Source organism: Melospiza melodia, chromosome 3, assembly GCF_035770615.1.
Source record: "Melospiza melodia melodia isolate bMelMel2 chromosome 3, bMelMel2.pri, whole genome shotgun sequence".
Classification (NCBI taxonomy): domain Eukaryota; kingdom Metazoa; phylum Chordata; class Aves; order Passeriformes; family Passerellidae; genus Melospiza; species Melospiza melodia.
Window position 1 is genome coordinate 44,101,561 of NC_086196.1, and position 27,886 is coordinate 44,129,446.

The window sequence follows — 27,886 nt, forward strand, 5'->3', positions numbered from 1 at the left end:
GCAGTGCTCAGATTGCTATGTCTTGCAGGTGGTTCTGTATCCTACTGGCTGTACTGGGTACTCTCTTGCTCTTCTGTAGCAAGATGACTTTTTTTATGCACTTTCAGGAGCTATTTTCAAGCACTCTAGCTGTCTGTCATCTGTAAATTTAATGAGCATATTCTCTATTCTACTGGCCAACCTGTTAATTAAAATATTGAAGAAGAAATCCCTGAAAAACCTCACTCAATATATTTTTTCCTTTCGGTGCCAACCACTGAAAACTAATCTCTGAAAGTGTTTCTTTCAAGCAGTTGTGTACCACCTTATAATGGTATCAGCTGTGTTGTGTAAGGTAGAAACCTTATTAAATTCAATATGTATTCCAGCTGCTGCTACTTCTTATCCACTACCAATTATCCTCCAAAGTAGGAAATTAGATTGATTTGACAAAATTAATTCTTGTCAAATCCATTTGGCTGTTTAAAACTCTTACAGGATAATAGGGTAGAAAAAGAAACATAATATAATTTGTTTGTGTGTTTGTCCAGCCCCATGCTTGCCCTCTCTTAGCCTTCTTGAACTCTCTTCTTCATGAGCCCTCATTTATAATTACCATGGCACAGGAGTGAGAACAAGAGATGGAGACAGCAGTCATTATTACTGCCAAAATCCTTGTGTCTTGAAGCCAAGCTTGGGCATTCTTGGATGAAAATGAGCAGGTTAAGCTTATTTGAAAGCACCAGACTCACTAAGTACTCTAATAGTGTTTAGCCCTTTGACACTGCCCTGAATTTTCTGTCATACCTGAAGCTATTTATAGTCCTTTTTCATGCATCCATATAAAATAATCTGGCTATTTAACCTCTGTTACCTGTATACATACACACTTTGGTGTGTATGTACGTATGTATTCTTTAGCACCTTTGGGAAATGGATGCTAAAATATTTAAAACCTGTTTCTCCCTTGCTGGAATCCATTTACAGAGTAGGATAATATTGTGCATGTTGGGGGTCGTTTGAATAATTTTCTGTTTGCAGACCAACACTAGCTAGGCAAGTACAGGCAATAGAAGGCATATGTTTAAATAATGTTTTGTACACTGAAAACTGATTTAAGTAACTATCCAAGAGGATAATTATATTTCCTTTCTTTAATAAGAACTCCATATCTATTAGTGTGTATTTGGAAAATGTTAGGAGTTAAAAGGTATCACAACACTTGAAGAATGCCTTTTGATCTGTCAGAAAGACAAATTCCTTACCTCCTAAAAGCAATCTTTCCTTAGATCTGTCTGCACATGCAGTTTACATATACGAACATAATAAATAATAATAATATACAATAGTATAATAATTTTTATCTCTGGGAGTTTTAGATTTCTATATACCCCTGAAATTTGGTGAGTAATGAAAATTGTCTCTTACTGTTTACTTATGTATTCCCTAAATGCCTCATGTGTTACCATGGGAAACCTAAGGGCCACATAGGCTTTTCAGACTTCTAGGCAATTGCTCAGGTAGCATACCCCTTAGAATTATCCATTAAAACCACCCAAAATAATTCATGGAGCTGCGAGTCATGTGAAATTAAGTCATGGATTGTATCTAGCCCAAAGCCTTGTGTGCTCACCACCCATCCCTGCTGCTCCTTCTTCAGCAGTAGGGACAGCAAATATGCAGAGTATCCATAAGATCACTTGGCTTGTCCCTAAGACATAGGGTTACCACTGCTCTCTTATATTCCCCTCAGTGGTATAGATACTTTTTTCATTTCTTTTTATTCCCTCTCACTTATCCTGTCCTCAGTGACACACAACAATGACCAAACTGACCAGTTTGTATGCACAAATAATGTCATTGTTTTATGAGCCGGTATTTCAGGGCTTAAAAACACATATATTTACCTCATTGCCCTGAGTTACACCCTCTTGAGCTTTCTTCTGCAATCTGGCTTTTCCCTTGGTGTTTACACACCCTTCATGCTTTCAGATAACTGCTGCATCTTTTCCAGTCCCTTTAACCTTCATCTAGCCAAGCAACAGTTGTTTGTTTAAATGTATTCTCACAAGTAACATCTTCCCACAGAAGTCAAAAGGAACGTGTGATGCACTTGGGGGATCAAGTGTATTAGTAATTTTCAAAAACCCAAGTCTCAATTGCTTTTTGTTAGTCATATGTTGCTACAGGATACACATTGTACTGAAGCAGCATATTTGGCCTTGTAAAATAGAATTACCTAATTATTAAATCCTTGCAAATGAAAATTCTTTTTTTTTTCTGAGAACTAGAGCTACCAGCCTACTCTACATATATTTAAACAAAAAAAATAAAATATTCTTGTAAAACTTCATCAATGTGGAGCCAGTGCAGTAAGCTCACTGCCCTCAAGGGCTGTTTTATCATCATTGATGCAGTTGGTTGAGTTGTGGAGGGTAAATTCCTCCCACTCACACCACCACAGTCACAATAATCCTTCTGTTCGTGAACTTCCCAAAATATTTATTGAGAGAATAGCTTGGAGGTATGTTTTCAGCAATGCTTAAGCCTGTTTTCACTTGTCTTTCTTTTTTTTTTTTTTTTTTTTTATAATTACATTTTGGGAGGGGGTTGGCCAGTGCTTAAAAGCTGAAGTCTCAGATAGATGGCTTCTTCTCATTTTAATTACTTTGACAGGCACCTCTCCTTTCCAGCTGAGCTACCCTAACTGGAAGCAGCTGCTCCTTGGAATTACTCCCCCTCCTCACTGTGTTGTAGAAGTAATAAGTGTCTTGTGCCCCTTCAATGAATTTATGGACACAAAGTGCAGTGTGGGTCTGCTTGTATAAAGCTCTTTCTCTCTTTTCTCTAGGATTGAATGAAGTTTTATGAAGTGAAACATGCTATTAACAATATAGGAAAAATGAAATCTACACATTGGATATGATTCTCCATTTCTTTCATAACTCTCATTAGAGAGTGCAAAGCAGGTTTTATTATATTTTGCCATGGCAATTTGAAACTCTGATTTGAGAGAGTCCAGAGTGATTGATGGTACAGCTTGCTGGGCAGTGAAGAATAAAGCTTCTCTAGAGGAGCACAGACTCTGAATCAAGCTCATGCCTGTGTTTACAGCCACAGCTGAAATGAGTACTTATCATCTTGACTACATTTTCAGTCTTGTGAATGCTCCAGATTTCATCACTGGCTTGCTGATTTATTTAACATCCTGGCACCTGCAGCCAGTGATGTAAAAATTTCAATTTGCTGCTGTTTTTTAAGTAACAGAGATGTAAATTCTGGGTTTTATTTTTCAATAAAAGAATAAAGATGAAGACCTAAGTGCACCCTAATGACTTAGACAATTGAAGCTGAAGCACTCCAAAAGTCTTACTTTTAAAATTTCATTATATTTAAATGCAAGTGTAGTATTCAGGTCCCTGACATCTGTGATTTTTGAACACTAATCATTACAATAGAAATTGCAACACAACTGCTTTTCTGCTTGCTGGTCAACTGCCATTTGTTTTTCCACAAACTCTCTTTATGTACATATCTGGGCTTGCTGCATGGCACACAGGTCGGTCAGGGGTGCAGCTCTGACGTGGGGAGGAGACCCCTGTTTTAGTCAGTTGTGGTGCTTTGGAAAATGGGCAGAAAGCATTTAAAAGGAAAGGAGTGCTGTTTGGCAAGTGAAGGAAGAGAGCTGATGAGAGCTGTTTCTGGGGATGGAAGCAAGAGGAGAAGCTCTGGTGATGGAGCAGGAATTACCCCAACAGAAACTGATCTGAAAGAAGAGGTTGAAGCTACTGCATTGTTATCCAGTGGCTGCAGTAGGGAGAATTGACCTCAGGCTGACATGATATGCAAGCAAACATCAGATGATCACATCTGGTCACCTGTGCCTAGATCATCAGAAAACACATCTAGAAACCTGTGCCTGAGGGCATCAGGCAGGTTTCTTTGGTCAGATTCTGCATTAACTAGGCCCACTTACTCCTTTGCTGCTAATATATTTATGTGACTTACAACATAGGCTTTAAAAGTGCAAAGCCTAAGCTCAGTTCTGAATCCCTGTGGGACTGAAAGTCAGACTTTGGTAGGGTCTGTTTTCTGCTGGTTCAGATGGAGGTGAGAGTATTAACTTTCAGAGAATCATTTGAGGAACAATTTTTATTCTGCTATGTTTTATGGCACTATTTAATAGGTAAATTGAGGAATGGGTGTTAGGTGAAGTGTGGAGGAGGTAGCTTTTGGATGGATGTGATCTTTTCTGAATGAGAAGCTAAGCAATTCTTCATCTTTTGTTTTCTCCCAACTGTCTATAGTTGACTTGTTAGGGTCACATGTACTTTGTTGTAATAATATTTTGTTAAGGGCAACTCTGCGAAGTTTTCTCTATAACAGGCAGGTAACATTTTTATTTAAAGATCTGCATTTGCATTTCTTGCTTGGTTGCTTTTGCAAAGATACAATTAATGAAACTTAAATTATTGAAAGCTCTTGGGTTTCTTTTTCCAGGAAGTATTACTTTTAAAAACGTTCATTTCCCTTGCAAAGGGAGATGCAATAAGCATCATCTCTGAGGTGCATACATTTTTATCTTAAAAATTTGTGCTGGTCACAAAGTGAGCAGTAATATAGGTGTCACTCTGTGAGATTGGTCATCTCTGTTGATGCTCTTCTCATCTTACTGCAGCTAACTTGGAGTGATACTTACATCAGCACTGAGCATCTCTGAAATACACAGTTACCACACACTACTGAGTTGTACCTTATGCTGCTTTTATGTGTGCTTTAGGATGAGATCATCCGACTCCTTTTCATTAGTAATTTACTAGGCGTTTCAACAAAGGAATCAAAGGACACCACGCTTGGAAAAAGGACAGACTGATGTTCTACTCCCAGTTTTGAGGCTAGCTTTTCACTTTTTTTACTTCCACAGTTCTAAAATTATCTGGGAGAAGAGCAGCCAAAGGACACTGAGCCTAATACTTCTGTCTCTATGGCCTTTGTAAGTCTCTTACAAAAAAATTTGTATGCATCCCTTCTAGCAGCTGCTTATGAAAATAATTCAATCCATAGAGCAACCTCCTGTGAATGACAGTGCAGAGATTACCCCTAGGTATCTCAAAGGATGCTGAACTCTTTTCTGAGAAAATAATAAAGGTTTAGAAAACATTTTGTAAAAAGTGCTGCAGAAAGCTAAGGAAAAAGTGAATGCTAACTATTTCAATGCTGACAAGAAAAAACAACACATCAAGACTGGTTTTGCTGTGCAGGTGGAGAAGAGGGGATGCTGAGTTTAGGTGGAGAAGTCAGAAGTAACACAAAGAAAAAGAGTCTTAGTAATTTCTGGATAATCTCCAGACAGTGCCTGACATTGTGGGAAGCAGTTGGAGTCCTGATCTGCAGGCACTTCTGGAGTAGCTTGATGTGCCCCTAAGCAGGATTGTGGCCGTGGTTTCCCTTGGGATATGTGCTCCTCAGCAGTCATGCTCCAGCTCCCAGAGCCCCTCCATTGGCTGAGCTAGTGCTACCACCTTGCAGTCAAGAAATGTGATGCTGTGCTCCATGACTGGCAGGGGAACTAGGCAGGATATGAGAGGCCTCTGTGGAGCAGGAAGGGAAGGAAGTCAACCTTTCCTTTCTCCTTATGAGTCAAAAGATATCTTTCCAGAAGGGCTGTGATGCTTGCTGTGTTTAGATTTCTTTTCCTTATATGATTTTTCATGTAAATGACAGCTACTGTATTTTAAATGAAGCCTGACAACCTTCACAGTACTTCTGTGTCTACTGAGTGTGGTGCTAGCCCAAAATATTAAGACTACAGGAATAATTCCACTGGGCATATGTCTCTTCCACCTTCTATTTTTTTAATCTAGTAGAATACTGATATCTAGGGGAATGATAGATTTGGTGTAGTGTGCAGAGTTCAGACTTCTGTCAGAATAAAGCAATTTGTTGTTCCTAACTGCTTTCTACTGATAGAATTAAACAGATTTAACTCCATCTGGTTTCTGTTGGGCATATTAGTGTGCCACTCTCACTGGGATGTGCTACTCTGGTCATGAGGCTGGCAGTAAGACTGGGAGCTGACAGCTAAACCTCTAAAAGAATAAATAATGATTTCTGACCATACAGTATATAGTATGTGATCTAAATACCATCCATTTTAAAGCCACTGGATAAGTACTGTCTGTATCACTTCTAAAATCAGGAACATTTTATTTTCTATAGATGTCTAACTGGCAGGTGCTGAAATATGACCCTTTTGGAATATACATGGATGGATCATGGATGCAGGATGGATCTTCTATTCTCTGTAGTTTATGCATGTACATTCTGGGAGGGTCTGGGACAGTGATAGCATGTTTGTCAGATCAACTGATGGGTCAGGTGTGTGGGTCCTCATTCTATCCTACAGCAGAGAACAGTTTTTGAAGCAGCTGCTGGCATGTCTGCTTTCTGTTGGAGAGCAGCTGCTGGCCCCTTTGGTTGATACAGGTGATCCCTACTCCAAAGGACTATGCTACCAGAAGTAGTAATACTACTTAAACAGTTCTTAAAGAAGAACTGAACGGGAGAGGTAAAAGAAATTATATTTTAGAAGGACTTTGAAAAAAAAAATGTAGCAAGGACAATGAGATAAAATTGTATTGAGATGGATCTTGATAAGTTGATGGGATGAAGCCTACAACCACTAAGAGCTGCATTTCCAGTCAAAGACTGTGATGTGAAACTTTGCGTGTTTCAATTTGATGACCTCCACCGAGCAGGAAGAGGGAGAGAGCTGAAAGGAGATGCAATCACTGGTAATAGGTGTTCCATTGTCATGTGCTTGTGTTAAGAGTTTTAGGGCTTTGGCAGGTCACCTGCAGGAGCTAGCTGGAATTTTTATTTCTCCCTTTCCCTGCAGCCTCTCTGCATACAATGGCTTGCTTATTTATTTCTCTGAGGCTTTGATGTTCCAATTTGGACTTGATCTACTGGGCAGGGTGTTGTCAGTGATGTTGAGAAACCTCATGTGTTTTGTTCATGCATGCAGAGTTAATTGCCAGGTCTCTGAGCAGGAAGCCATTTCCCTCAGGTCATTTATCAGGAGCTCATGAAGTTTGGTGTCCATTTACTCTGTGGAGCATAATCCCCTTTCTGAGGCAACCTTGCATATAGTTTAAAATTGATTGATTTAAAAGTGCTCAAGGTTGTTGATTTCCTGGATTAAATGCCTTTGATGCAGATGACAACAGTTGTGATAGTGCGTGTGGGCTTTTCTAGTTTATTTTGATGCATATTTCAGTTTTTCCCTATTAAATGCTTTGTTGAAACATTTATGTGACATTGGGGTGAGATGGCACACACCTCTTTGGAACAGAAAGTTTGTCATCTATTGCCTTAATGACTCAGAGGTTTGTGTTTGAGGTTTGTGCTTTTCACAGAGAACGAATTTGTCCTAGTGAGGGCCATCTCCCTAAACCCTCAGTAAAGAAAGGAGAAAGATGAGCTTCTCTGTGGCCACCTTAACCTGGAGCTAGGAGTATTCCTCTGGTAGAAAGTCCATCTCTCTGGAATACAGAGCAGTGCTCTCCAAGTTGGTTAATCCTGCCTGGCTTGTACATGTGGGTAACTCATATTAACTTGACACCCACGTGTAGCTGATGGAATGATAGGAAGACAGGCTCATGTGCACAGTGCATCTGCCATAACTCAGCAGGACTAGACTGACCACATATGCGTCAATTGTTTCCATCTCCTCTTCAGAGATTTGCAGAACAGCCACAGGGAGCTTCATAGTCACTTTGTGACAGCACCACACAGGGGAATCACATCAGGATTGCTGCTCAGTGCTGTTCTGAAGGTGCACAGTGACCATTTTTTCAAGATTTTTGAAACACACCTGGTCAGACCTCTTGTGAAATGTCATAAACATCTCAGAAAATTGATAAGATTTATTTTTTCCAATAGCTGTAGAGAGGTCCAGCACAAGATGGTTTTAGAGAGTAGTCTTTTGTAGATGCTGGAGTTATCATCTAGGCAACTACAGATAAAAACTGCAAACAAAAACTGTATTCTAACGTGCCAAATTTCCAATAATTTATTTCGTAGTAACAGTTGTAACACAAAATACTGCGCTCATAGCTGGGCTTCAAAACCCTTTGAAGATCTGATTTCCTGCTTTTTCTAAAACTCCTATACTCTTGTTGCAGCTGATTTTTGTAAAATACTCCTGGGATTTAGTTCTGCAGGACTTTGCCTTCATTAAAATAGAAGAACCCTGTCCTGTCTAGAAGGAGGGGGTGATTCTACTCGAGAGAAGAGCACAGAATAATTTTAGCATGTTATATTCATTTAATGTCTTGTGAAAATGGCATGTTGTGAATGTCTGAAAATGCATAAATACTATAATTTGCAAGACCATAGAAGGTGGTAGCTATTGTAAACTGCCTTGGATTTGTTTTGATTCTCTCGTGTCCATTTGCTTTTAAAGCAACTCTGCCTGGAGTCATGTGATTTTGCAAGATCTTTCTTTCCTTATCTCACTTTCTTGAAATCAAAGGCTCTGTGTCTCAAATTAAAGGCTGAGGGGAAGACTGCCACAGCTGTGCATCATGCTTCTCTGATGAAAGCTCTGCCTCCATAGAAGGGATGACATAATGGCTCGGGAAGCAGCTCTGGGACCACCACAATTCACAATCTAGTTTCTGTTACCTGTACTGCAAGGCTGAAAAGTGTGGCTGTTCAAGGCCTGCCTCTGTAAGTGATGTAGTCCTTGTTGCACAGAAGCAATGACCTCGGTCGCAGGGAGGAGCCAGGCAAGTGGGAGTACTGCCCCTGGCACCTATTTGATCTTCATCTGTTGCTGCCCAAGACACAACAGTGAGGGGAGTTAGGCTGTGTGCTGCAGAGTTGTTGGTTTGTTTTTCTTAATATGCCTCTGTCTATAAAAAAGACAAAGTACTGAAGTGCATGATGAACACAGAATACTTAAATCCTGAGATCAAGTGAGCTTCGTTCAGATATTTTAAAGTAGATTGACATTATTACTGTAAGTGGTTCAACATGAATTTCAGAGGGTCAGTCAGTAAATTACTTCTGAGTAATTAAACCAGTTTTGAGTTATGCAAGCCATCTCAGAACACTGAGAGACTTCACTGACACGCCTTTATTCTCGTACTTCATAGGCTTATAGCTGTATACAATTTAAAGGCCAATTAGAAGAGATTTTATACCTGGTTTGGGTCTTTCATTATTTCTCATTACTAGTCAATAAGGTGGATTACACAGGGTGTATCCTACATGAGCATCCTAAAGGAGGGTCAGTCATCAGTGTTTTCTTTACCACTTTCTCTCAGCGTAATTTTATTTTAGTTTTTCTGCTTCTGCTCCCCACCTCCTTTTCTCTGTTCAATTTCTGCTGTCAACCACTCCAGCAAAAGCTGCAGTAACAAAGTGATTAGAAAAGTCTTGTCCCCTTCTTTGTGTGGCAGTTGATGAGAAAGGAAGTGTTTTGGCCAGCTTTCCTCTCCAGTGCTAGTCTACAAACTGAATCTTAGCTTTGAGGACAGAAAAAGAGCGTTGTTGAGAACATTGAGAGAAGATGAGTGCAATAACCACACTTTCCTTTATTCATTCTACAGATACTATTTTTAGCTCTGACAGCAAATGGTATCATTTGTTGCTCCAGCCCTCCCAGGCCACCAGTGCTGTGCCCTCATTGGGAGCCTTGTCAGCTGTAGGGCTGGTGAATGGACTGAGGGGAGCCTGGTGCCAGGGGACACCCGGGCTGAACAGAGAGCCTGGAGGGGAGCACAGGTTCTAGGGCAGGCTCTGAGTTGTGTTTAGGTGGTGCAGGGCATGTAACATACAGCCTGGCAGTAAGCAGGGCAGGAGGGACATTGGAGGATTCACTGGCTGCTCAGCTTTGTGAGCCCTCAAAACGCTTGGCCAGCATGTGACAGCTGCGTATCCATTAAATACATTGCTTTCCCTGCCACCCCGGGCAAACAGGTGCTTCCAATAAATGGCAGCTTGAAACAGGAGCTTTTCAAGAAGCATCTAAACATTTCAAAGCTTAGGAATGAGCACTAAGAGTAAAAGATTTCCTTGCTGCTGGTCACCGCAGAAGCTGGGAGTGAGGTGTGAGGTGGTGGATAGGCCTTCAGGTCATTCTGCTGACCTCTGCCACTCCTTCCCTTCACAGGCAGTGGGGTTTGGCCACTGTTATTTCATGTGCCTTCCACAAGAAGTGCGTGTGTGTGGGCACTTAGCAGTTTCCCAAGTAGAATGCAGGAGCATCACTGCTGCTGTCTGTAGTTAGTAATTATTTAATTTGACTATAATGGGGAATTGGGAGTGGTACCAGGGAGCATGAGGCACAGACGTAGGGGCGGCATTATTCTCACAGTCCCGCCCCAAGGGCGATAGGTGGCAGACCACCGCTCCTCAGGAGAATGATGCGGTCCCGGTACCCAAACTCTGAACCCGAGCTAACAGGGTGCCCCTTGCCCTGCCGCCGTGTGACGCGTGCGGCTGACACCTCTTCCCAGAGAGTCTTTCCCCGGTGTTAAGAAAGCGCTGCTGACTTGGCCGTCAGGCGAGGCACCGGCACGGGGGTAACGAGGATGGCAACAACAGGAGCTGCGCCGGCGACCACGCGTGTCCCGACGCCGCTCTGGACTTTCGGGGTGCGTGCAGCCGCCGGGGCGGCGCTGGGCCCTTTGTTGCCGCCCTGGGGCGGCCACATGCGCCGGGCGAGCCCCCGGGCGGGCGGCGCAGGAGGGGTTTGGGCCGCAGCGGCACCGCCGGCCGCTCCGTCGCTGGGTCGAAACTTGAGGGGCGGCGGCGGGGCCGTCCCGCGGTGTCCCGGGGCGGGCCGGAGCGGAGCGGGGCGGGGGAGGATGGCGGGGCGGGGCGGGCCGGCCGCGGCGGCGGCGGGGAGCCGGCGTTGATCCGACGGCCGGGCCGGGGCATGGAGGGGGAGCGGGCGGACGGCCCCGCCGCCCCGGCGGACAGCGGCACGTCGGAGGTGTTCGCCCAGCTGTGGGAGGACGTGATGGGCATCCTGGTGAGTGTGGTGAGGACGGGGTCTGCGACCGGGGCGGCCGTGGGGGCAGCCCACGGCGGAACGAGGGCTTGGGGTGGGGGGGATGGAGATGCTGCGGGGCGTTCGCCGGGTCTTCCCGGCACCTGCTGCGGAGTTTGCCCGAGTTGGAGCGTGCCCGTGTGCGGGCGCGTACGTCCCAGAAAAAGTAACTTCATGGGCTAAGCCCCGGGTTGTGTCGGTGACCGCCTACACCGCCGTTCTCTGGGCTGCGTACACTCTCTGGGCTGCGCGGTGGAAGGGGCGGAAGGGCCGCGCAGGGAGCGGGTCCGCGCAGGGGCTGCCCGCTGGCGGGGACGCTCCCCGGCGGGAGCGCTGCTGCAGCCGGATCAATGGGCGCATTGTCCCCCGCTGGCCCGGCGTGCCGCCGATACGGGGCGGCTGGGGCTAAGGCGGTGTCGCTGCAGCCTTTGCATCCCCCGCCCGCGTTTCGGGGTGAAGCCCCCGCGGAGGGGCCGCTGCCCTGGGGTCCCGGGCACGGCCGGCCGGCCCGCAGCGCCCCCGGCACTCCCCGGCGCCGGCTTTGGAGCCCTTACTGCCGGTAGTTTTGTGGAGACGAGTTGCTCGGTTACGGCCCGTGGAGTTTCTGCGCCGGTGATCTTCTGAGGAGCGACTAATCCTCGTAATTCACTAGTTACAGACAAAAGAGATGGCCCCAGTAACGAGGGCGCAAGGAATTACGTTTAATGGGCACGTAGCGTACCGACAGGACGGACTGGATGGCAAACAGTAAAAATACAGGAAGAGTCAAACCTTTATTTCTACTTGCAGCGAGAGAATAATATTTACCTTAGTTGCAAGATGATAATTACCGCAGAGGACTGCCACTCAGCAAAAAAACAAATACTAACGTTATATACGTACTGGAGCTGGCAGCCTTCCAGCGAAACAGGAATGTGGTAATCAACAGTGGAGTGCCTGTTTATTCATTTTAAAAGCAAATGAATAGGCTTGATGCGTGTTAGTTTTTGTTGTTAACATTTAACCAGCAGACATTCAAGAATATTATGAGAAATACTTTTTGGAAAACTACCATGGAACGTAATGAATGGTAAACCCATTGGATGCAATTCAGAAGAAATGTTATAGAATTGAACAGATAATTTAATTACCATTTTATGCTGAATATTTTTTATGACATGGACTTTATTGTTAATATTCAAAGTCAGGTTCAAAAACCTGTCTTATTCCTTTTCTTCATAGAAATTCTCCATTGATTTGATGTTCAGTTTAATAGCACCCAACTGCGTACACTTTTTCACTGTTAATGATTTTAATCTTAGAATGCAAGCAGAGTCAGTTCTGCCAGTTTGTAAGGAGCACACAGTTGCTACTTTATGAACAGTCTCTTTCTGTCTTTTTCTGGCAGGTTTCAGTACTGCATTTAGTAAGAGCAAAGTGCTATTGGATGCCTGGGAAGGAGTTTTTGAGGAGGCCAGACCAGCAGCCTAGCATGCTGAAGCTCAGTGCAGAAAAAGATCTGATTGTCACACAACTAATAATTTTGAATAGGTTTCTTTTGGCAATACGAGCTAGTTTCCTTCCTGGGAAACCAGGACTATTTAATTATTATTTGTCTTCTAATGAAACTTTGCTAAAATAATTTGTCTTACAGTTGGCCAGCTTTACAGAAAGGAATCATCTTGTGATTATGAAGTTGCTGGTTTATATCGGTCACAAACATCACCCAGCCTTATTAGCATTTATTACTTCAGTGTTTTGTGTTGCAACACAATTACAAATACAAAAAGATACCTTGTGTTGGGTCTCCTGTAAGAGGGAAGACCGAAGTTCTCACTACATGCTGTCAGTTTTCTTCAGATGTAGACTTTTGAAGAGTTTCTAGTCTTTCAGGCTGCAAAATAAGGTCCTAAAATGAACTGAGAATCAAAAGTTTGATAAATTTATTTAGTGCTCTGTCCTTATTTGAAGGCAAGGAAGAGGTAGCTCCAGTGCCATTTCCACTGCTCATCTTTGTGGCGCCTCTTTTAAACCTGTGCTGCAAAAGGCAAGCAGTGAACTGGAGTTGTGGCTTCCAAATGGGAGTCAGTAGCTGCTTGGTTGTAGTCCGTGATGCCCCATCAGTGGCCTGTGTAGCTGGCTTACTTCTTTTGCATTGTCAATTATATGAGAGCATGGGTCTTAATTTCCTGGGATCTGTAGCAGTTCATGACTCAAACTGTCTGGGGAGCATAGATGTAGACACCAGAGTGATTCACTGGGGATGGCTCTGTAAATGAAAAAGTTGGTGCAGTGATATGCTGGCCAGGTTGGCCCTGCAACAGCCTGGAATCTACCAAAGGAATGCACTATCAGAGCGAGAGAGTCAGGAGAGAAGAGCCAAAATCGCTCTTGTAAGACTCGCACCTGCACTGCTCCATCCAAGTCTGGGGTCCCCAATACAGGAAAGGACATGGAACTGTTAGAGCAATTCCAGAGGAAGGCTGCCGAGGTGATCAGAGGGATGGGACATCTCTCCTGTGAAGAAAATGCCAAGAGATTGGAATTGTTCTGCCTGGAGAAGGGTTCAGGGTGACCTAGTTGCAGATTTCCTGTACCTGCAGGGAGCCTACAACAAACACAGGACTTCTTACAAGCGCATATAGTGACAGGACATGGGGGAGAAGCTTTAAACTAGTAGAGGATAGATTTAGATTCGATATTAGGAAGAAACTCTTTACTGTGAGAGTGTGTAGGCACTGGCACAAATTGCCTGAAGTTGTGGGTGCCCCATTCTCGTGAGTGTTTAAGGCCAGCTTGGATGGGGAGCTCTGAGCAAACTGGTCTAGTGAAAGGTGTCCCTGCCCATAGCAGGGGTGTTGGAGCTAGATGATCCTTAAGGTCACTTCCAACAGACACCATTCTATGATTCTGTGATCTTGGAAGGAGAAAACTAGAATGAAATTAAGAAAGAAGGTGATCATCCAATGTTTGCTGATGGAATTAAAGATAAAAACACATTCTTAAAGCCATGATTGTAGGATGATGCAGGGTGGAAAGAACCTCAGGTAGAATCTAGCCTATCCTCAAGCTGAAACATGGAGAGATCTGAGATCAGGTGAGGTTGCCTGGGGCTTTACTCAGTTGTATCTTGAAAACCTCCGGGGACAGAAACTGCGCAATCTCGCTGTGCAGCCTGTTCCAGCAATTTGCTGTCCTTATGGTAAAAAAGATGTTTTTCATAGAAGTGATAAAATGTTTTATTCTTCCCTCCCCATACTGAGAAGTTAGAGCAGTGGGGAGGAGGAGGGGAAGGTGTTGCCTTCCTCCCACTGGCCCTGCTGGAAGCATTGTGGAGTGTAATGGTGTCTGCGCTAGGTGCTGAATTAGGAGAAGAGGCCAGTGTCAGCACAGCTGGTATTCAGTATGGAGTTACTTGAAATACAAATTGAGCCCCTCTCCATATTTATATGGATAAATATATTTCATTGGTTTTGTACTTTTAGTTGCATTCCTTAAAATAGGATCTCATTAGGAGGAACCTGTGATGGCAGATCCCAGGTCTGGAGGGGAAGCAAGTAGTTGTCAAGTGCTGCTTGTAAGGAGCATATTTTGTGGACTTTGAAGTCACTTAATAGCCCTATAGTTGATAAATACTGGGTGTGTGCTTGCAGCTGTACTAGGTCTTGCTGAAGCAAATGTGACTTTTCCCTTTTGCACTTTCCTAATGAAATATTCCATAGGTGCAGCTGTGGTATAAGCATCTCAAGGTATTTGTGCTGTTAATGGAGCTTGCTAGATAACAAATTATGCCCAAAAGCTTTCACTTAGTCTGTAGCAAGCACATGCTGGAATGTACTGGATAATTACAATTTTCAGTGTTTCAGAGCAACAGTGGATGTTGGAAGTGTATTAAGGTTTTAGAGAGGTAGATTGTGAGTAATAGTAAAGCAATTCTCTGCGTTGCTAAAACTCAATGCTATAAAAAGGGATATTTTTGGCACAGAATCATATATTGATGTGGTGATAGCAAATTATTTGTTTGCTATGTAAAGGTCTAAAAGTTTGTATGTTATGAGATCTGAGAACAAATTTTAATATGAAATTAACATCAGGAACTTCATTCTTTTAAAGATGTGCTTTCAAAACATGGGCTATTGACCTTAGTACCAGGAAGTCATTCCAGTGCCCCTCTTGTTTATGCTAAGTTCCTCCTTTATATATACATAGGAGAGATATCTGGGTCAAATCCTGACATTAATGAAATCACTGACAAAACTCTGATCAATTGTAATAGGAGTTTCACCAAAGAAGGTGTCTTATTTGTGTGAGGAGATTTTGTCTTCAATGGCCAAGATGCAAAAGATCCAACAGAACTTGAAAGAGATGTCACAGAATTAGAAGTCTTTACAGCTTTTTATTTCACAGCAGTAGCTAGTTTCTTGTTTCAAACTATTGAATCAGTTATAACAGCTGTAACAAAATAAAATTATTTCTTTTTCAATAGTATTTTGCTGTTATGCTGAGAGAAAACCAGTCCTTTCCCACCATCTGCTGTTAGTTGAAGAGAACAGAGTGTTTTGAGGGCAATAAAGCTCACTTGGCTACCAAGAGCCCTCCTATTTACATATATAATCTATCTTGGTCTCCATGTTTAGGAGACTATTTGAATTTCTTATCAAAGTAATAAAGAAAAAAACCAAAAGAGAAAGAGACGCCAGCTGATAATGCTACTGTGATAACATGTAATTGGATACTGGCTAACATACTTTAGGAAGAGGAATTTGATATTAAGCCAGGGAGTCTGGGTATCTGGAAGGATCAGGGAAGTAGATCCCCAACTGATAAAAGCAGTTGTAGAACTGCCAGGAGGAGTTGTGGCAGCTAAGACCAGCCCAAGGTTTCTTCCAGGATTGCTCTTCCTTAAACCCTCATTAAATCACTGTAACCTCTTATGGAAATCTCTGCACTGCTGCTCTCTCAGTTTCTCATTGGGTGACTCTGTTTTTCTGGTGTCAGGTTGGCACCAAAAGGCCACTCCAGCTGAGATCATGGATGCTCAGCACAGCTCTGTGGAAATGTGCAGGTAAATGAATAGCTGCCTCAGGTAGATATGCTTTTGAAAATGCAATATACTTGTTCTTTATGATTTATATTGATGACATGTCAGCATAGTGCCTGTGGCACTGTGCAATTAACTCAAAACGCGCTGTGGGATGTTCTGATTCAAAACATTTTTGTTCCGACTTCTATTTGGAGCACATTTTCTAAAGCATATGCCACTTGCAACAATAAGGATAAACCCAGAAGGCCTGGTCTCCACTTTCAAACTGGCAGATATTATTTTGTCTATTTCACAAAACCAGGGAGGGTATTTTGCTTTCAAATAAAGAAGTCAAAAGAGAGAGCGACTGAATGTCAGTTTGAGTGTTGGATTCAGTTTTATAATTTAAACTTAACCTGTTGCATCTCCTTTGCCTTTCCAAGAAATGTTGTGCCTAGAAATGCTAATCCCTTTATGAGGAAAGACAGCTCACAGAGATAACCTTTGGTCTAGGCTTTTTCTTGCACGTCAGGGCACATAAAACAGATGTCTCCATCAGAGAGTTTAGTCCCCATAAGACCCTACACCATGAGGAGTGATAAGAGCTTTTGGTTCTGGTGCCTTCTTCATTCCTTCCTGAAAGCAAATTCTTCCTCTTGCTAATTTGCTGTGAATACCAACTTGGAAATACTCTTTTTCTTCATACTTTTTTCATCTTTTGAAAGTCAGTCAACCAAGCTCTCTGTTTTTTTTAAGAGCAGTGGAATACAAGGTTGCTAGAATTTCCCTGTAATGATGCCTTCTTCCTTTTCTGGATATGAAAAGAATGACAGTCTCTAAGGAGAAAGAAAATGTGAAAATTGATGTGGAAAAAGAAAAGGGTTTGCACATGAGCACTTAAAGGACTTTTATTACATGGAATGAAATATACTACACTACACATGTTGGCTACCATTTTCTACAATTAGGTGAAAACCTCTTATTTTTAGTGTATCTTAGAGCAAATGACATTTTACAGAAGTAGGTAATTAGTTTAACTTAGTCTGATGCTGTGTAGAAATCTGTGTAAATTAGTGCTGATTGTATAAAGTGCTGTGCAAACAGGAGCAGAGTGGAGGGATCGGGACACAGAAGTGGAGCACGGGGTCACTGCTGGATGTGGCACATGGCCAAGGGACAGAGGGAACAGTTAGTGCCCAGGGCAAAGGAGTTTGAGTCAGATTGTCTCTGTCCAGACCTGGGTTGAACTGTTCCAGTTTTGGCCCTGGGCTATGCTCCTTCAGGATTTTTTTCCCTTCAGAGGTGGCATTGTGGAGGAAAGGGTGCTCGGTGCTGCAGCACCCAGCCCTGCCTCCTGCACCTTCCTGGGTCACCCTCTTGTTGTTTGGAATCTGTGCTAGTAGCTTTTCCTTCATGCAGGAGCCTATGCTTTCTTTTTTACTCAGCCTGTTGTGACAATATAAGTGGCCATAGAGTACATGCTGTGTTTGGACTTATGGGGGTTCAAAAACACAGGAGGAATAGGAATTACTTTGAATTTACACCCAGCAAAATGATTTGTCACAATACCTGTTTTAACATTAGATGCTGCTAACATTTTTTTGTCTTGATGATTGCTTGATACAGCTGATGACTAATGAACCACCTGGCATTATCAGTGGTGGGAGGAGGAGGAAGGTGCTTGTGGCTGCAGGGATGCTGAGGTGGCTTTGCAAGGGTCTGGATTCCACATTTTTCGCTGACAAAATGGGCAATAGGAAGAAACTGGGTTTCCTATGTCCAAGTCTAAAAGTCAGATTTCTACTATAAAAACATGTTCTCCATTAAAATATATGCGAACATGTTGTGTGATAAAGTAGAGAGATACGAAAGGGTTTTATTTCTATTTATTTCATTGGCAGGGAAAAATTACGACACATTTTCAGCACAAGGGCTCCCAACACAGATTTCTGTTATTGAAAATAGCGACATTAAAAATAAAAGGAGCTACCAGTGCCCTCTCCTCCCACAGTGCAGTTGCTGTGGTGTGGGTCAGGTGTGGGCATGGTGGCTCTGCTTTCATCTTCTTGAGGCAAGGGGAATGTTTTTCCTGGCTTATGGTAATAGCACAGCTTTCTTGTCTACTGCTGTGTTTTGAAACACAGACTCAAAATGTACCAGGTTTATTTGAACTAAGATTAGTATAATAAAATAATTGATGGTGTAGATTCCAATGACACCTGTATAAGCATTTTTGAGCTACATACTAGTTTTAGAGGCATGTTTCCTATGAAGAGCTGTAGAGTGGGGATTGTATAACCTATCTGGAAAACAGTTCTAAGCAGGGTGTAGCTGGAAAATTGGATGAACAAGCTAAAGAGCATAATACAACAATGATTTATAAATCACATTTTCAGGCTTTTTAATGGAAAGCCGTACAATAAATTGGAGAACTGGTTTCCGATATCTGTGTCACAATCTGAGTGCAATCTGCTTGAAGTGCTGTTGCAGATCTGCTCTTCTTCAAGCCCATTAGACGTTGGTGATTTGACTTCCCTGTGGCCCTGCATGGACATGGGGATATGCTCTTGACATCAGTTTGCATCATCAGGCCTCCGGATGAAGATGTGTCATTTCACATGTGTGGGCAAATGTACACCGTGAAGGTTACAAGCATGGTAATACAGTTATCTAGAATATGAATACATCCTTTTGTGTTTCATTATTGTCACTGTATTTGTAGTGATATACAGTGCTTTTTGCTCTTTGTAGGTTACAGCCTACGAATATTTAATCTCACAGTGTTCTCCACCTGGACTGTGTGGGAGTGTGTGTAAAGGAGATTAGGTAACTGTTTAATATAATAATAAAAGCAATGCTTTGAAAGCTTTGCAGCAAGCGTGATGAGAGCTGATGGATGATAGTGGAAACAGTACCATGCTTGTTACAATATTAAATTGAGAGTACATGAGCAATCTCTTGGTTGTGAGATGCTCCTAACCCTCTCACCTGCAACTGAAGATGCTTTATGCAGTGTTGATAGGTATGATGAAAACAAAAGATAAACAAAAGATAAAGGGTCTACTTTCTGCACTGTTTACATAAAAACTTCAGGAGCCTAAGGCACGAGTTTATTTATAGTGGAGCAGTGTGTGGCCTGTAGGGTTTTAAGAAAAAAGGAAAATGCATCTTTTTTTGTTCTTTCATAAGTTCAGATGAGTTGAGCCTTTCAATGCCAGCAGCAGGCTGACCCTGCTCTGCAGAGCTTGATCTTTGCTTGTCTGCAACCCCAGCACAACTTGTTGGAGGAAACAGGAGAGCTCATTGCACCATGGTGGCGCTGTTAAAAGTTCTGTCATCGAGTGCACATCCACAGCTGGAGCTGGGATGAAAACACGTGCTAGAGCTGATTGCATAGCATTACATCGCACTTCAGGAAAAAAAAAAAGACATTTTAGGCTTTTAAAGAATTCTGCTTGCCAGAGCAATATTTTGTGAGTCACAGTATATACCTTTAGAAATTATATGTCAGAATAGAAATGCTGAAGAATCTGTGGGTTTTACACATTTTACACTTGCATGGAGGTTTGGATGTTTGTGTTCTGCCTGTTTATTATCTGTTTGTCCATATCTGTTACAATTCTGAAACATTTTCCTTCTCTTTTGATTCTGTGCTTGCTGTTTTCTAGCAGACATGTGCCACTCAGGCAAAAGGGGTTTTTACACCAAAAATTTCTAGTGCGATCTTAGGAATGGAGTGCAGATTGAAAATACTTATTTTCTATTGCTAAATTAGGAGTCATCTCCTTTACCATCCATGTCAGACATGCTTCATATTGTTATCAATATTATTGCATAGACTTAACACAGCCTTCAGTTAAACAGAATAATATTTAATGCTTGTGAGTTTTGGAGCTTTGTGATTTGCCACTTTAGGGCAGTACCTCTGAAAGCTGATGATAAATCCTTTGCATTTAATCTTCAGTTTATAATCCCCAAGGATGAAAATAAGAAAAATCCTGTTTTATAAATAAATGTGTTTGTATTCATACATAATATCCACCAACACTTGGAGGTTGTGATTTCCACTCCATTATTAGGTTTCTTTCCCACCTTAGAATTCATAAATAACCATTGTAAAACAGGAAGAGGTGTGGGCATGTTGTCAGTTGTGGTTCCTGTCTTCAAGTTTCCATCTTCAAGATGATTGTATGTTTATGCTTTAAAAACACGATGCTTCAGAGTATTTTTGGTGATATATTTTTTACAGAGGCTGGAGAAAGAATTTCCAGTGCAACATTTTATCAGAGGACTGGTAATGATACTGTACTTCAAAACCAAAAAACCTTGTAGGGAGAGGAAATTTCTAGAGGAAATTTTTCTTCTGAGGTTTGGGGGAAAGATCTGCTTTGTTCCTTCTTTAATCAGTGGAGACTGCTCTGTTGTAGGTAGTGCAGAATGACTGCCCCTCCTTAATAACTGTTTTCCTCTCTAGTTACACTTACCTTTATTTTGAGTGGTTTACCATGAGACAAAAAATGGAGTCTAATCCCGCTCCACTGTGGTGCCATGTACTGATGTGCTGAATTGAAGGGACACCAGGATGTTTCAGTGCAGTGAGGTGTACTGTTTCCTGCTCAGCCCAAACCCAGCAATGCATTGTTTAGATTTTGTGTCAGGGAATGAGTATATGTGCAGATGGATAAACTTTTTAAAACCTAAACTTTGTAAAACCTAAGCTTTGCACGATAGCTGTCTAAACTCAGGAAGTTAACAGGGAACATAAGGTCAAGGACCTCACCAAAATCACTGGCACGATGGTGATGATAAAGAATAGCTTCAAACCACATGTGGTGTGTGGTCACACATAAATGAGAAGGGAAAGGGATCCTTCTGCATATCCTTGTTATCCTAGTCGTGATGAGTCTCACTGGGTTTGTTTAGTGTGGAGTTTGAGTTCCTAAACACCAAAAGTAGGAGGAAAGACAGAACAAGAGGACACAGTCTCAAGCTGCGCCAAGGGAGATACAGGCTAGAATTAAGGGGGAAGTATTTTACAGAAAGAGTGGTCAAATACTGGAATCATCTACCCAGGGAGGTGGTAGAGTCATCATCCCTCGAAGAGTTTAAAAAAAGACTGGATGTGGCACTTGGTGCCATGATCTAGTGGAGGTGTTAGAACATGGGTTGGACTTGATGATCTTAAAGGTCTCTTCCAACCTAGAATTTCTGTGATTCTGTGAAAGGAGGAAAAAAAAGAGGTGCATGTTCTCAGTGTTGCTTTTTCTCTCTGTTGGAATGGTCCTTGCTTCAAGTAATCTTTGCCAAGCTACTTGTGGGTTTTTAATCTTGTCTCAAGTGTACATAGAATACAAAAGATTTGTACAAATCTTCATTTTTCATCTGCCAAACCTAATAACAACTACTGCAGAATGCTTACAGATAGTTAATTATTTTATAAACTGCCAAGAAAGAGAGAGGAAAGGGGGATAAAAAGGTATGTTAACTGCTGCTGACCATTTTGCCTTTCTGTTGCTAGGGAGCTTTGAACAGTTTACAAAACTGTTTTACAAAAATTTTACAAAATTTACAAAAATTTTTAAAAAAGCATGGCGGAGGTTTTTCTCAGACTGATCCCTGTCTTAGGAAAGTACCTCTCATATAAAGCGGAAACAGAGGATGGCAGGAGGTGCAGTGAGTCAGTATCCAGAGTTGTATTCTGTGGCCAGAAAAGTGGGAGGAGTCCTAGCTGAGAAGGGTGACTTGCAACTGCTAGGAAGAGGGATTTAGAAGGATCATGTGAAAGGAAGAATTGCCGCCTTCATGGCAGGAAATGGCTGGAGCACGCACTGGGGCCTTGGCTGGGGAAGGTCAGTGTGCAGGCTGACTTCCTGGAGACCCAGAGGAGGTGGCTGAATGGTGTGGACGTCAGGGAGCATGTGGGAAATAAATAATGGAGATTTAAGCTTGGTTTAGAAATGAAAAGACTTATCTCAGGCACCGAATAAGGATGTCACAGTGCAAAGTAAGCCTTCATGTCTAGTTGGTCACACCTTGTTTTGCTTTTGCTTAGAGACAAATGTAGGCTATAGGTGGGTAACCATTGATGTGGGTGAGACATGTAAAACCAAACCATTAAGGTATTGCCAGCAGATGCTTTGAATGGGTAATTGGTAGCAGAGGGCTGGTTAGCTGCAACAAGCTGGGCATGAGAGTGCAATTTACTGTTTTCCTGGAGACAGTCTGATGCCCTGTTTTCCTGTTCACATGTAACTCCTTCTGAGCCAGCCCTTGCATCTCTCAAGCTTTGAAGAGATTGCCATATCTGAAAATACATTATTTTCCTTTCCATTTGAAAGAGTCATACAGTAAAATCCTTGTTTTCTTTCAAATCCTAATTCTCTGTGAATGAAGGAGCTTATTTACTACACATCCTTTGTTTTGAAATTGATAATGGTGCAGACTGTGAAAAGTGATGCAACATCTTGCTCAGAGAGCTCTCTGCTGGTTTTGTGTTGCTTCAGATGCAGCCTGGTACAGAGCCTGTCCTACCACTGTTGCTGGGCTTAAGGGGCGGTGTTCCCTGAGACTGCTGGCCCCTTTTTTCATCTGAGAAGCAGAGTCTGTGAGGAAACTCCTTCCAATCTGAGACTTTCTTTTCATGTTACTGCCACTTTTACAACTAGGTGGGATGTTTTTCTTTGGCATGACAACTGTCCTGACAAATGGTTAGTTAGCAGGATGTTGTCCTTTTGATGTTCATGTCACTATGCATAAAGAAGTTGCTCAAGGGCTTTACTTGCCATCCAAGTCCAAGTGTCTTTATCTGCAATTGTTTTCTTTCAGCCTGTGGTTCAGGGCCTTGTGTCAGTGAGAATCAACTGCCAGGTTTTGTAGACACAATTTTTTTGTGAGCTTCATTAACACTGGAGTTCTGCCAGCTTCTGCTTTTTATGACCTTTTTAGCCATATGGGGCTTTTCAAATTGTTTTGTGCCTCACTTTGAGGTGCATCTGTGATGTGCAACACTTGAGTAACTAATTCAGTCTCCAATAAAAGCCACGTAGAGTCACAGACTATCTAAGTTGGAAGAGACCCGTAAGGATCATTTAGTCCAACTTCCTGCTTCTCACAGGGCACCTAGAACTTAACTACAGGACTAAAATCATTGTCAGATGCTCCTTGAACTTTCATGGGCTTTGTGCTGTGACCAATTCCATGGAGAGCCTGTTTCAGTGATGGACCACAATCTAGAGCGTTTTCCTAATGTCCCATCTGAACTTCCTGTGATGCAGCTTCATTCCATGTCCTCATGTCTCTTATCAGTGGGCAGAACCATTGGACTGACAGCAGCCACAGGATTAAGCACTTCCTTGAAACAAGCACATGACATCCTCATGTCCCCCCTTCAGAAAAATATGAGCTTGAAATACCTGGGAGATATGGCAGCCACACTGTTATTTAAGCCCAGACTCTGTAGGATGTGTTCTGTTGATAGGCAGAAATATTCCTCTTCTATTTGTGTAAGAGGCCTATTTAGCCTAATTAGGAAGTGCTTTGGCAATGATGAAGCAGTGTGAGCACACAGGAACGCAAAAAGCCCTTCTTCACTGTACACAGATAAAGGGAAATGAGTAAATAAAATACGGAATCCCAGAGTGGAAAGGATTATAAGCTGGCAAGCGATAACAGTTCTTATTGCTAGGTTGATATCCCTAATTGATATAAACATGAAGCCCTGTACAATCTGTGGTACTTAAAAGACACGCATCTAAATAATATTTAAATAGATTCTTCATTTTTTAAGACCCACTGGAGTGTAATTGTATTCAACTTAATTAAATGAACTGAAACCCCTTGGTAACTGTGCTTTACTGTTCCTAAATAAAACACTCTCCAAAGAGACTTGAGGAAGCTTAGTTAAGGCAATAAAAAACCTGAGCCCAGCACCATGAAGTTTTGCATGAGCAATATTATATTTAGTTCATCTGTATGCTACCTGCAGTGGTTGAGACTGTACTAACAGTGCCATACTTCTGTTAAGAGTCAAAAGCTGAGGCTTCACTGAAGTGTTTTAGGGCAGAGTCAGCCTTTCTGGTTTCAGATTTGTATGAATGTGGGGTGTCTGCTTAACCTGGTTTATTAATGCTACCCCTCTGTGCCGGTGCAGAGCACGTTTTCCCTGCAGGAGTGAGGGTTTGCAGGGATAGCAGAGGCAGGCAGGATGGGTGGCATTGGTGAGGGGGAGCCTGGGCCCAGCTTGCGTACGGGAGCTACGGGAAATAATTTCTTCTGCTGCTAAGATTACATGGATTGCTGCCATGCTCAATTACAGTTGTTTCCTTTCCTGGTAAAAGATGATCTGTCAGGAAGCGGTAGGAGTGAAGACAAGGTGAGTCCCTGCTTATGTAGAAGTGTTGGGTGTATCCTCTAGGCTGCAAGCTGCTGAATTTCTAGTAGGAAAAACCAGAAACATATCAGCGTTTGAGAAGGCAGTTTAAACATCAGCATTCTGGCTTTCCACGGTTGGCAGCTGGGCTGCCCTCTGCACCTGCAGCAGGGAATCAAGGGCTGCATCTCTAGGACACACAGTGGCCTGTGCTGCTTGCTGGGCATCTCAACCAGGATTGCTGGTGTCCATACCTACTCCCAAAAAAGAGGAGCAGTCTTGTCATGCCTTGGTGTGCAGAGCAGTGTTTTTTCACGCTTTGTAAAAACAGTTTGAAGTGAAGGCAAATATGTGACATTTCCTTTGCCCTTTCTGAAATCTTAACATGGATAGCAGGAGAGCTTCCTCTTGGAAGTCAGCATCCAAAGTGGCTGTACAAGTGGGAGTAAGTAATTGTGCTTGCTGTCACACCCAGCTTCCTAAGAGCAGCATTTCGGAAGGCTGGGACTGTCACTGCCGAGCTGGGTGATGATGCAAGGTGCATGCTGCCCTGTAGCTCTTGCCCTGCAAGTGCAGATGAGGTAATGGGCTCATCCAGCCATGAGAAATGTGGAGCAGACGACTGCAGCCCTGCTGGGCTTTCCCAGTGCGGCAGAGTGGGAGAGGACTGTGCTCTCTCCTCTGCCTCTCAGTAGTTGGGGTTGAGGGGAAGGTCCCATGCAGGATTTAGCTGCTGGGATGGTAAGAAATGAGGGAAGGCATGGAGTGTTCCCCTATACTGGTGCATCTCCAAAGCCCGTACTGCTGGGGGAACTGCTGTCCACAGGGACCTGCCCAGGATCCTGGGCCTGGATGTCACAGTAAAGCATCAAGGAGTGCACAATAGTACACTGAAGAGGCAAGGGGAACAGAGAAAGAAGGATAAGAAGTTTTTTTGAGTGAACTTTACTTTTTCTGGACAAGGTATGCCCTCCTTCTGCCAAACTGTCCATGGGAAAAGCGTTGCACAGTTCAATTTAGAGGCAGTCATTCTCTCCTGCCTTGACACTTGAAAAGTAATTTTGTTAGTGAAACTAACACATAACCATTACCAAAGTTTGCTTTCTCTGAGCAACTTTAACACCTTGGGGAAATACTGTAAACAAGACTTGCTGAGATTACACAATTGACCTGAGATACTGTTGACTACTCAGTTTGTTTTGCCTTTAAATATCCAAATATTTTTTGCATGTTTTTTGTTTAGATTTTTTCAGGCTACTCTTTTAATGATTACTCACACCTCAGTTATGTAGTCCCATTTATCACAGAAGATTTGGATTTGTCATACTGTGCTACTACTAAATATAAGGAAAAGAGCTTTAATGAGACTTCCTTCACTATTGCAGCTGATATGGCTAACTCCCTGAAATATTTATTTCAACATCTACTTGAGATGTTTGCCTTTTGCCTATCTATTTCATTAGACACTAACTTATCTCAGACATGAAGCCACCCCCGTAATATATGCTAAATTTCCCAAATCTCAAACAGGAAATTCACCTCCATCTCCTTAATGGTATTTTTATCAGATATATGTACATTTCTTAACCCTTGCCATTCTTTTGTTTACCATTTGTTTCTGCTCCAAGTCTCAGGCTAGAACCCACGGCAGCTGGTACACACGAAGTGACAAATTTTCACTTAATGTGAGAAAAAGTCTCAGCAGAGTGTGCAAAAGGAGGAGGCAGTAAGAGCAAGGGAGGAAAAACTAATGAGAGGTGATGTTAGGTGCAGCTATTACATGGCTTAAGCTTGTTCTGCTTTACAAGCTGACAATGGCAACTTGTAGCTGACTGATGACCAGTCTGGTGGATGGTGGTGGCCTTTTAGGTATCAGAGTAGACAAGAGGTTTGAGTTACATTTTGATGAGCTTAGTGCAGAGCTCCTCAGGGAAAGGAGGATAGAGGATAATATGCGGTTATTAGGGAAGCTGGACATTAAGGGTGCTTTGAACTGACTGTCATGAATAAAATTTGCATATATTCTTGTCTGTTAAGACTGGTCCTACTTGTGGTAAATACCAAATTTTTAAGTATGTTGGAAAGTACATTTGCATAGATGCAACTTTTTTGTTAGCATTCATATATTTTTATTATTTCCATAGAGGACTTCCTTGGTTGCAAACCACAGAGAGGGATCCCAGTAGTGTGCTTTTAAATTTATTTTAATTTACAGAAGGAAAAGGAGAAATCACATTCAGAATGTTTTTTTCCAGAGATGCTTTGCTATACCTTCTTGACAAAGACTTTGGGGCTTTACAGTAAAAAGAAGGAGGTGGAAAAAACTGTGGTGCTACTGGTAAAGGAAACGTTTTAATTTCAGAATTTTGAAAAGAGTAAGAGGGGTTTTTGATGTAAAGATTGGGCTAAGTTTTATATATAGATATATATGGGGAAAAAAAAACTTGGAAAACTCTGTGGTTCAATATGATTTTTTGGGTCTAGAGTGACTGTGCTCTGAACTTGGTGGGTTGTATTAGTTATTTCAGATAACTGCTGCAAAATCTTTGATATCAAAGTATACCATTGTGCTTTCTGCTTATTGTACAGAATCTATAAGTCTTTTAACCATGCTACAGAGAGCTTGACACAGTAGTATCACATCTATTTTTGTAACTGTCTGTAAAGCCACATAGTTTAATGACTCAACCCTCAGATGCCATAAAAATTAATGGAAAGACTATTGAATCAATCTGGTCTGTATGTTCTTTTTGTTCTCACAGTGTCTGGCTATAGAGAGGTCAAGGGAACCATGACAACTTTTCAGCATCCTCAAAAATAGCTGTTCTCAATATAAAAATGTCATGACTTGTACGCTGAGTATTTTACGCCTTCTTCTGAATATCAAGGGAAGCGCTGGCTGCCTGGCCTTGCACTTCTGTCTCACTCACATTTCTGACCCTGCTGACTGTCAAGACAGGCTTTGAACCTGTCATTGCATGGATAGTAGAATTGTTAACTCTGCTGAATGGAAGATTGTCCTTGCTGAGCCCTAGGAATAGAAAGAAGTATTTCTCAAGCAGCATGTTGGGTTCATTTTCAATGCAAGCATTTTGAAGCTGTGCCAGAAGGCAAAATATCAGCCCTATTCCTAGCAGAAATACATTGGTAGCAAGAGGGTCAGAAATGTGCAACAGAATTATACTGGAACTCTGCAGGTTTTCCTACAGATGCCTATCCTCACTGTGTTTTACTGTAGTAAACTGAGACGCAAGCTCTAGCCAGAGAGATGGATGCAGGTGTAACTCTTGTGTTTGGAAAAGGTTTGGATCTGATTTCAATCTGCCTCCTTAGAAAAAACTGTAAAGGAACCTGAAATACTGTGTCTCAGGTTTATCAAGTGCAGCCTGAATTCAGGTATTAGTATATTCTGGAATGCAGGGAGTTCTGCCACAAGTCCAAGGTCGCTTTGGGAAGGATGCAAAATTTCTCAAGC

The 27,886-nt window shown here is 42.3% G+C and overlaps 1 protein-coding gene across 4 annotated transcripts in view; it reads left to right on the top strand.

Annotated features, from left to right (window-relative positions):
• The window catches only part of LOC134415750 (SAM and SH3 domain-containing protein 1-like), a 525,301-nt gene that overhangs the window by 397,442 nt on the left and 99,973 nt on the right, over positions 1 to 27,886 (top strand). Inside the window, exon 1 of one of the 4 annotated variants that reach the window (XM_063151548.1) lies at positions 10,928 to 11,023. The exons of the other annotated variants lie outside the window; for them this stretch is intronic. Within the exon in view, the coding sequence (XP_063007618.1) occupies positions 10,928 to 11,023 (96 nt within the window). Of the gene's footprint in view, positions 1 to 10,927; positions 11,024 to 27,886 lie in introns of those variants that run through there. 4 annotated transcript variants of the gene reach the window in all.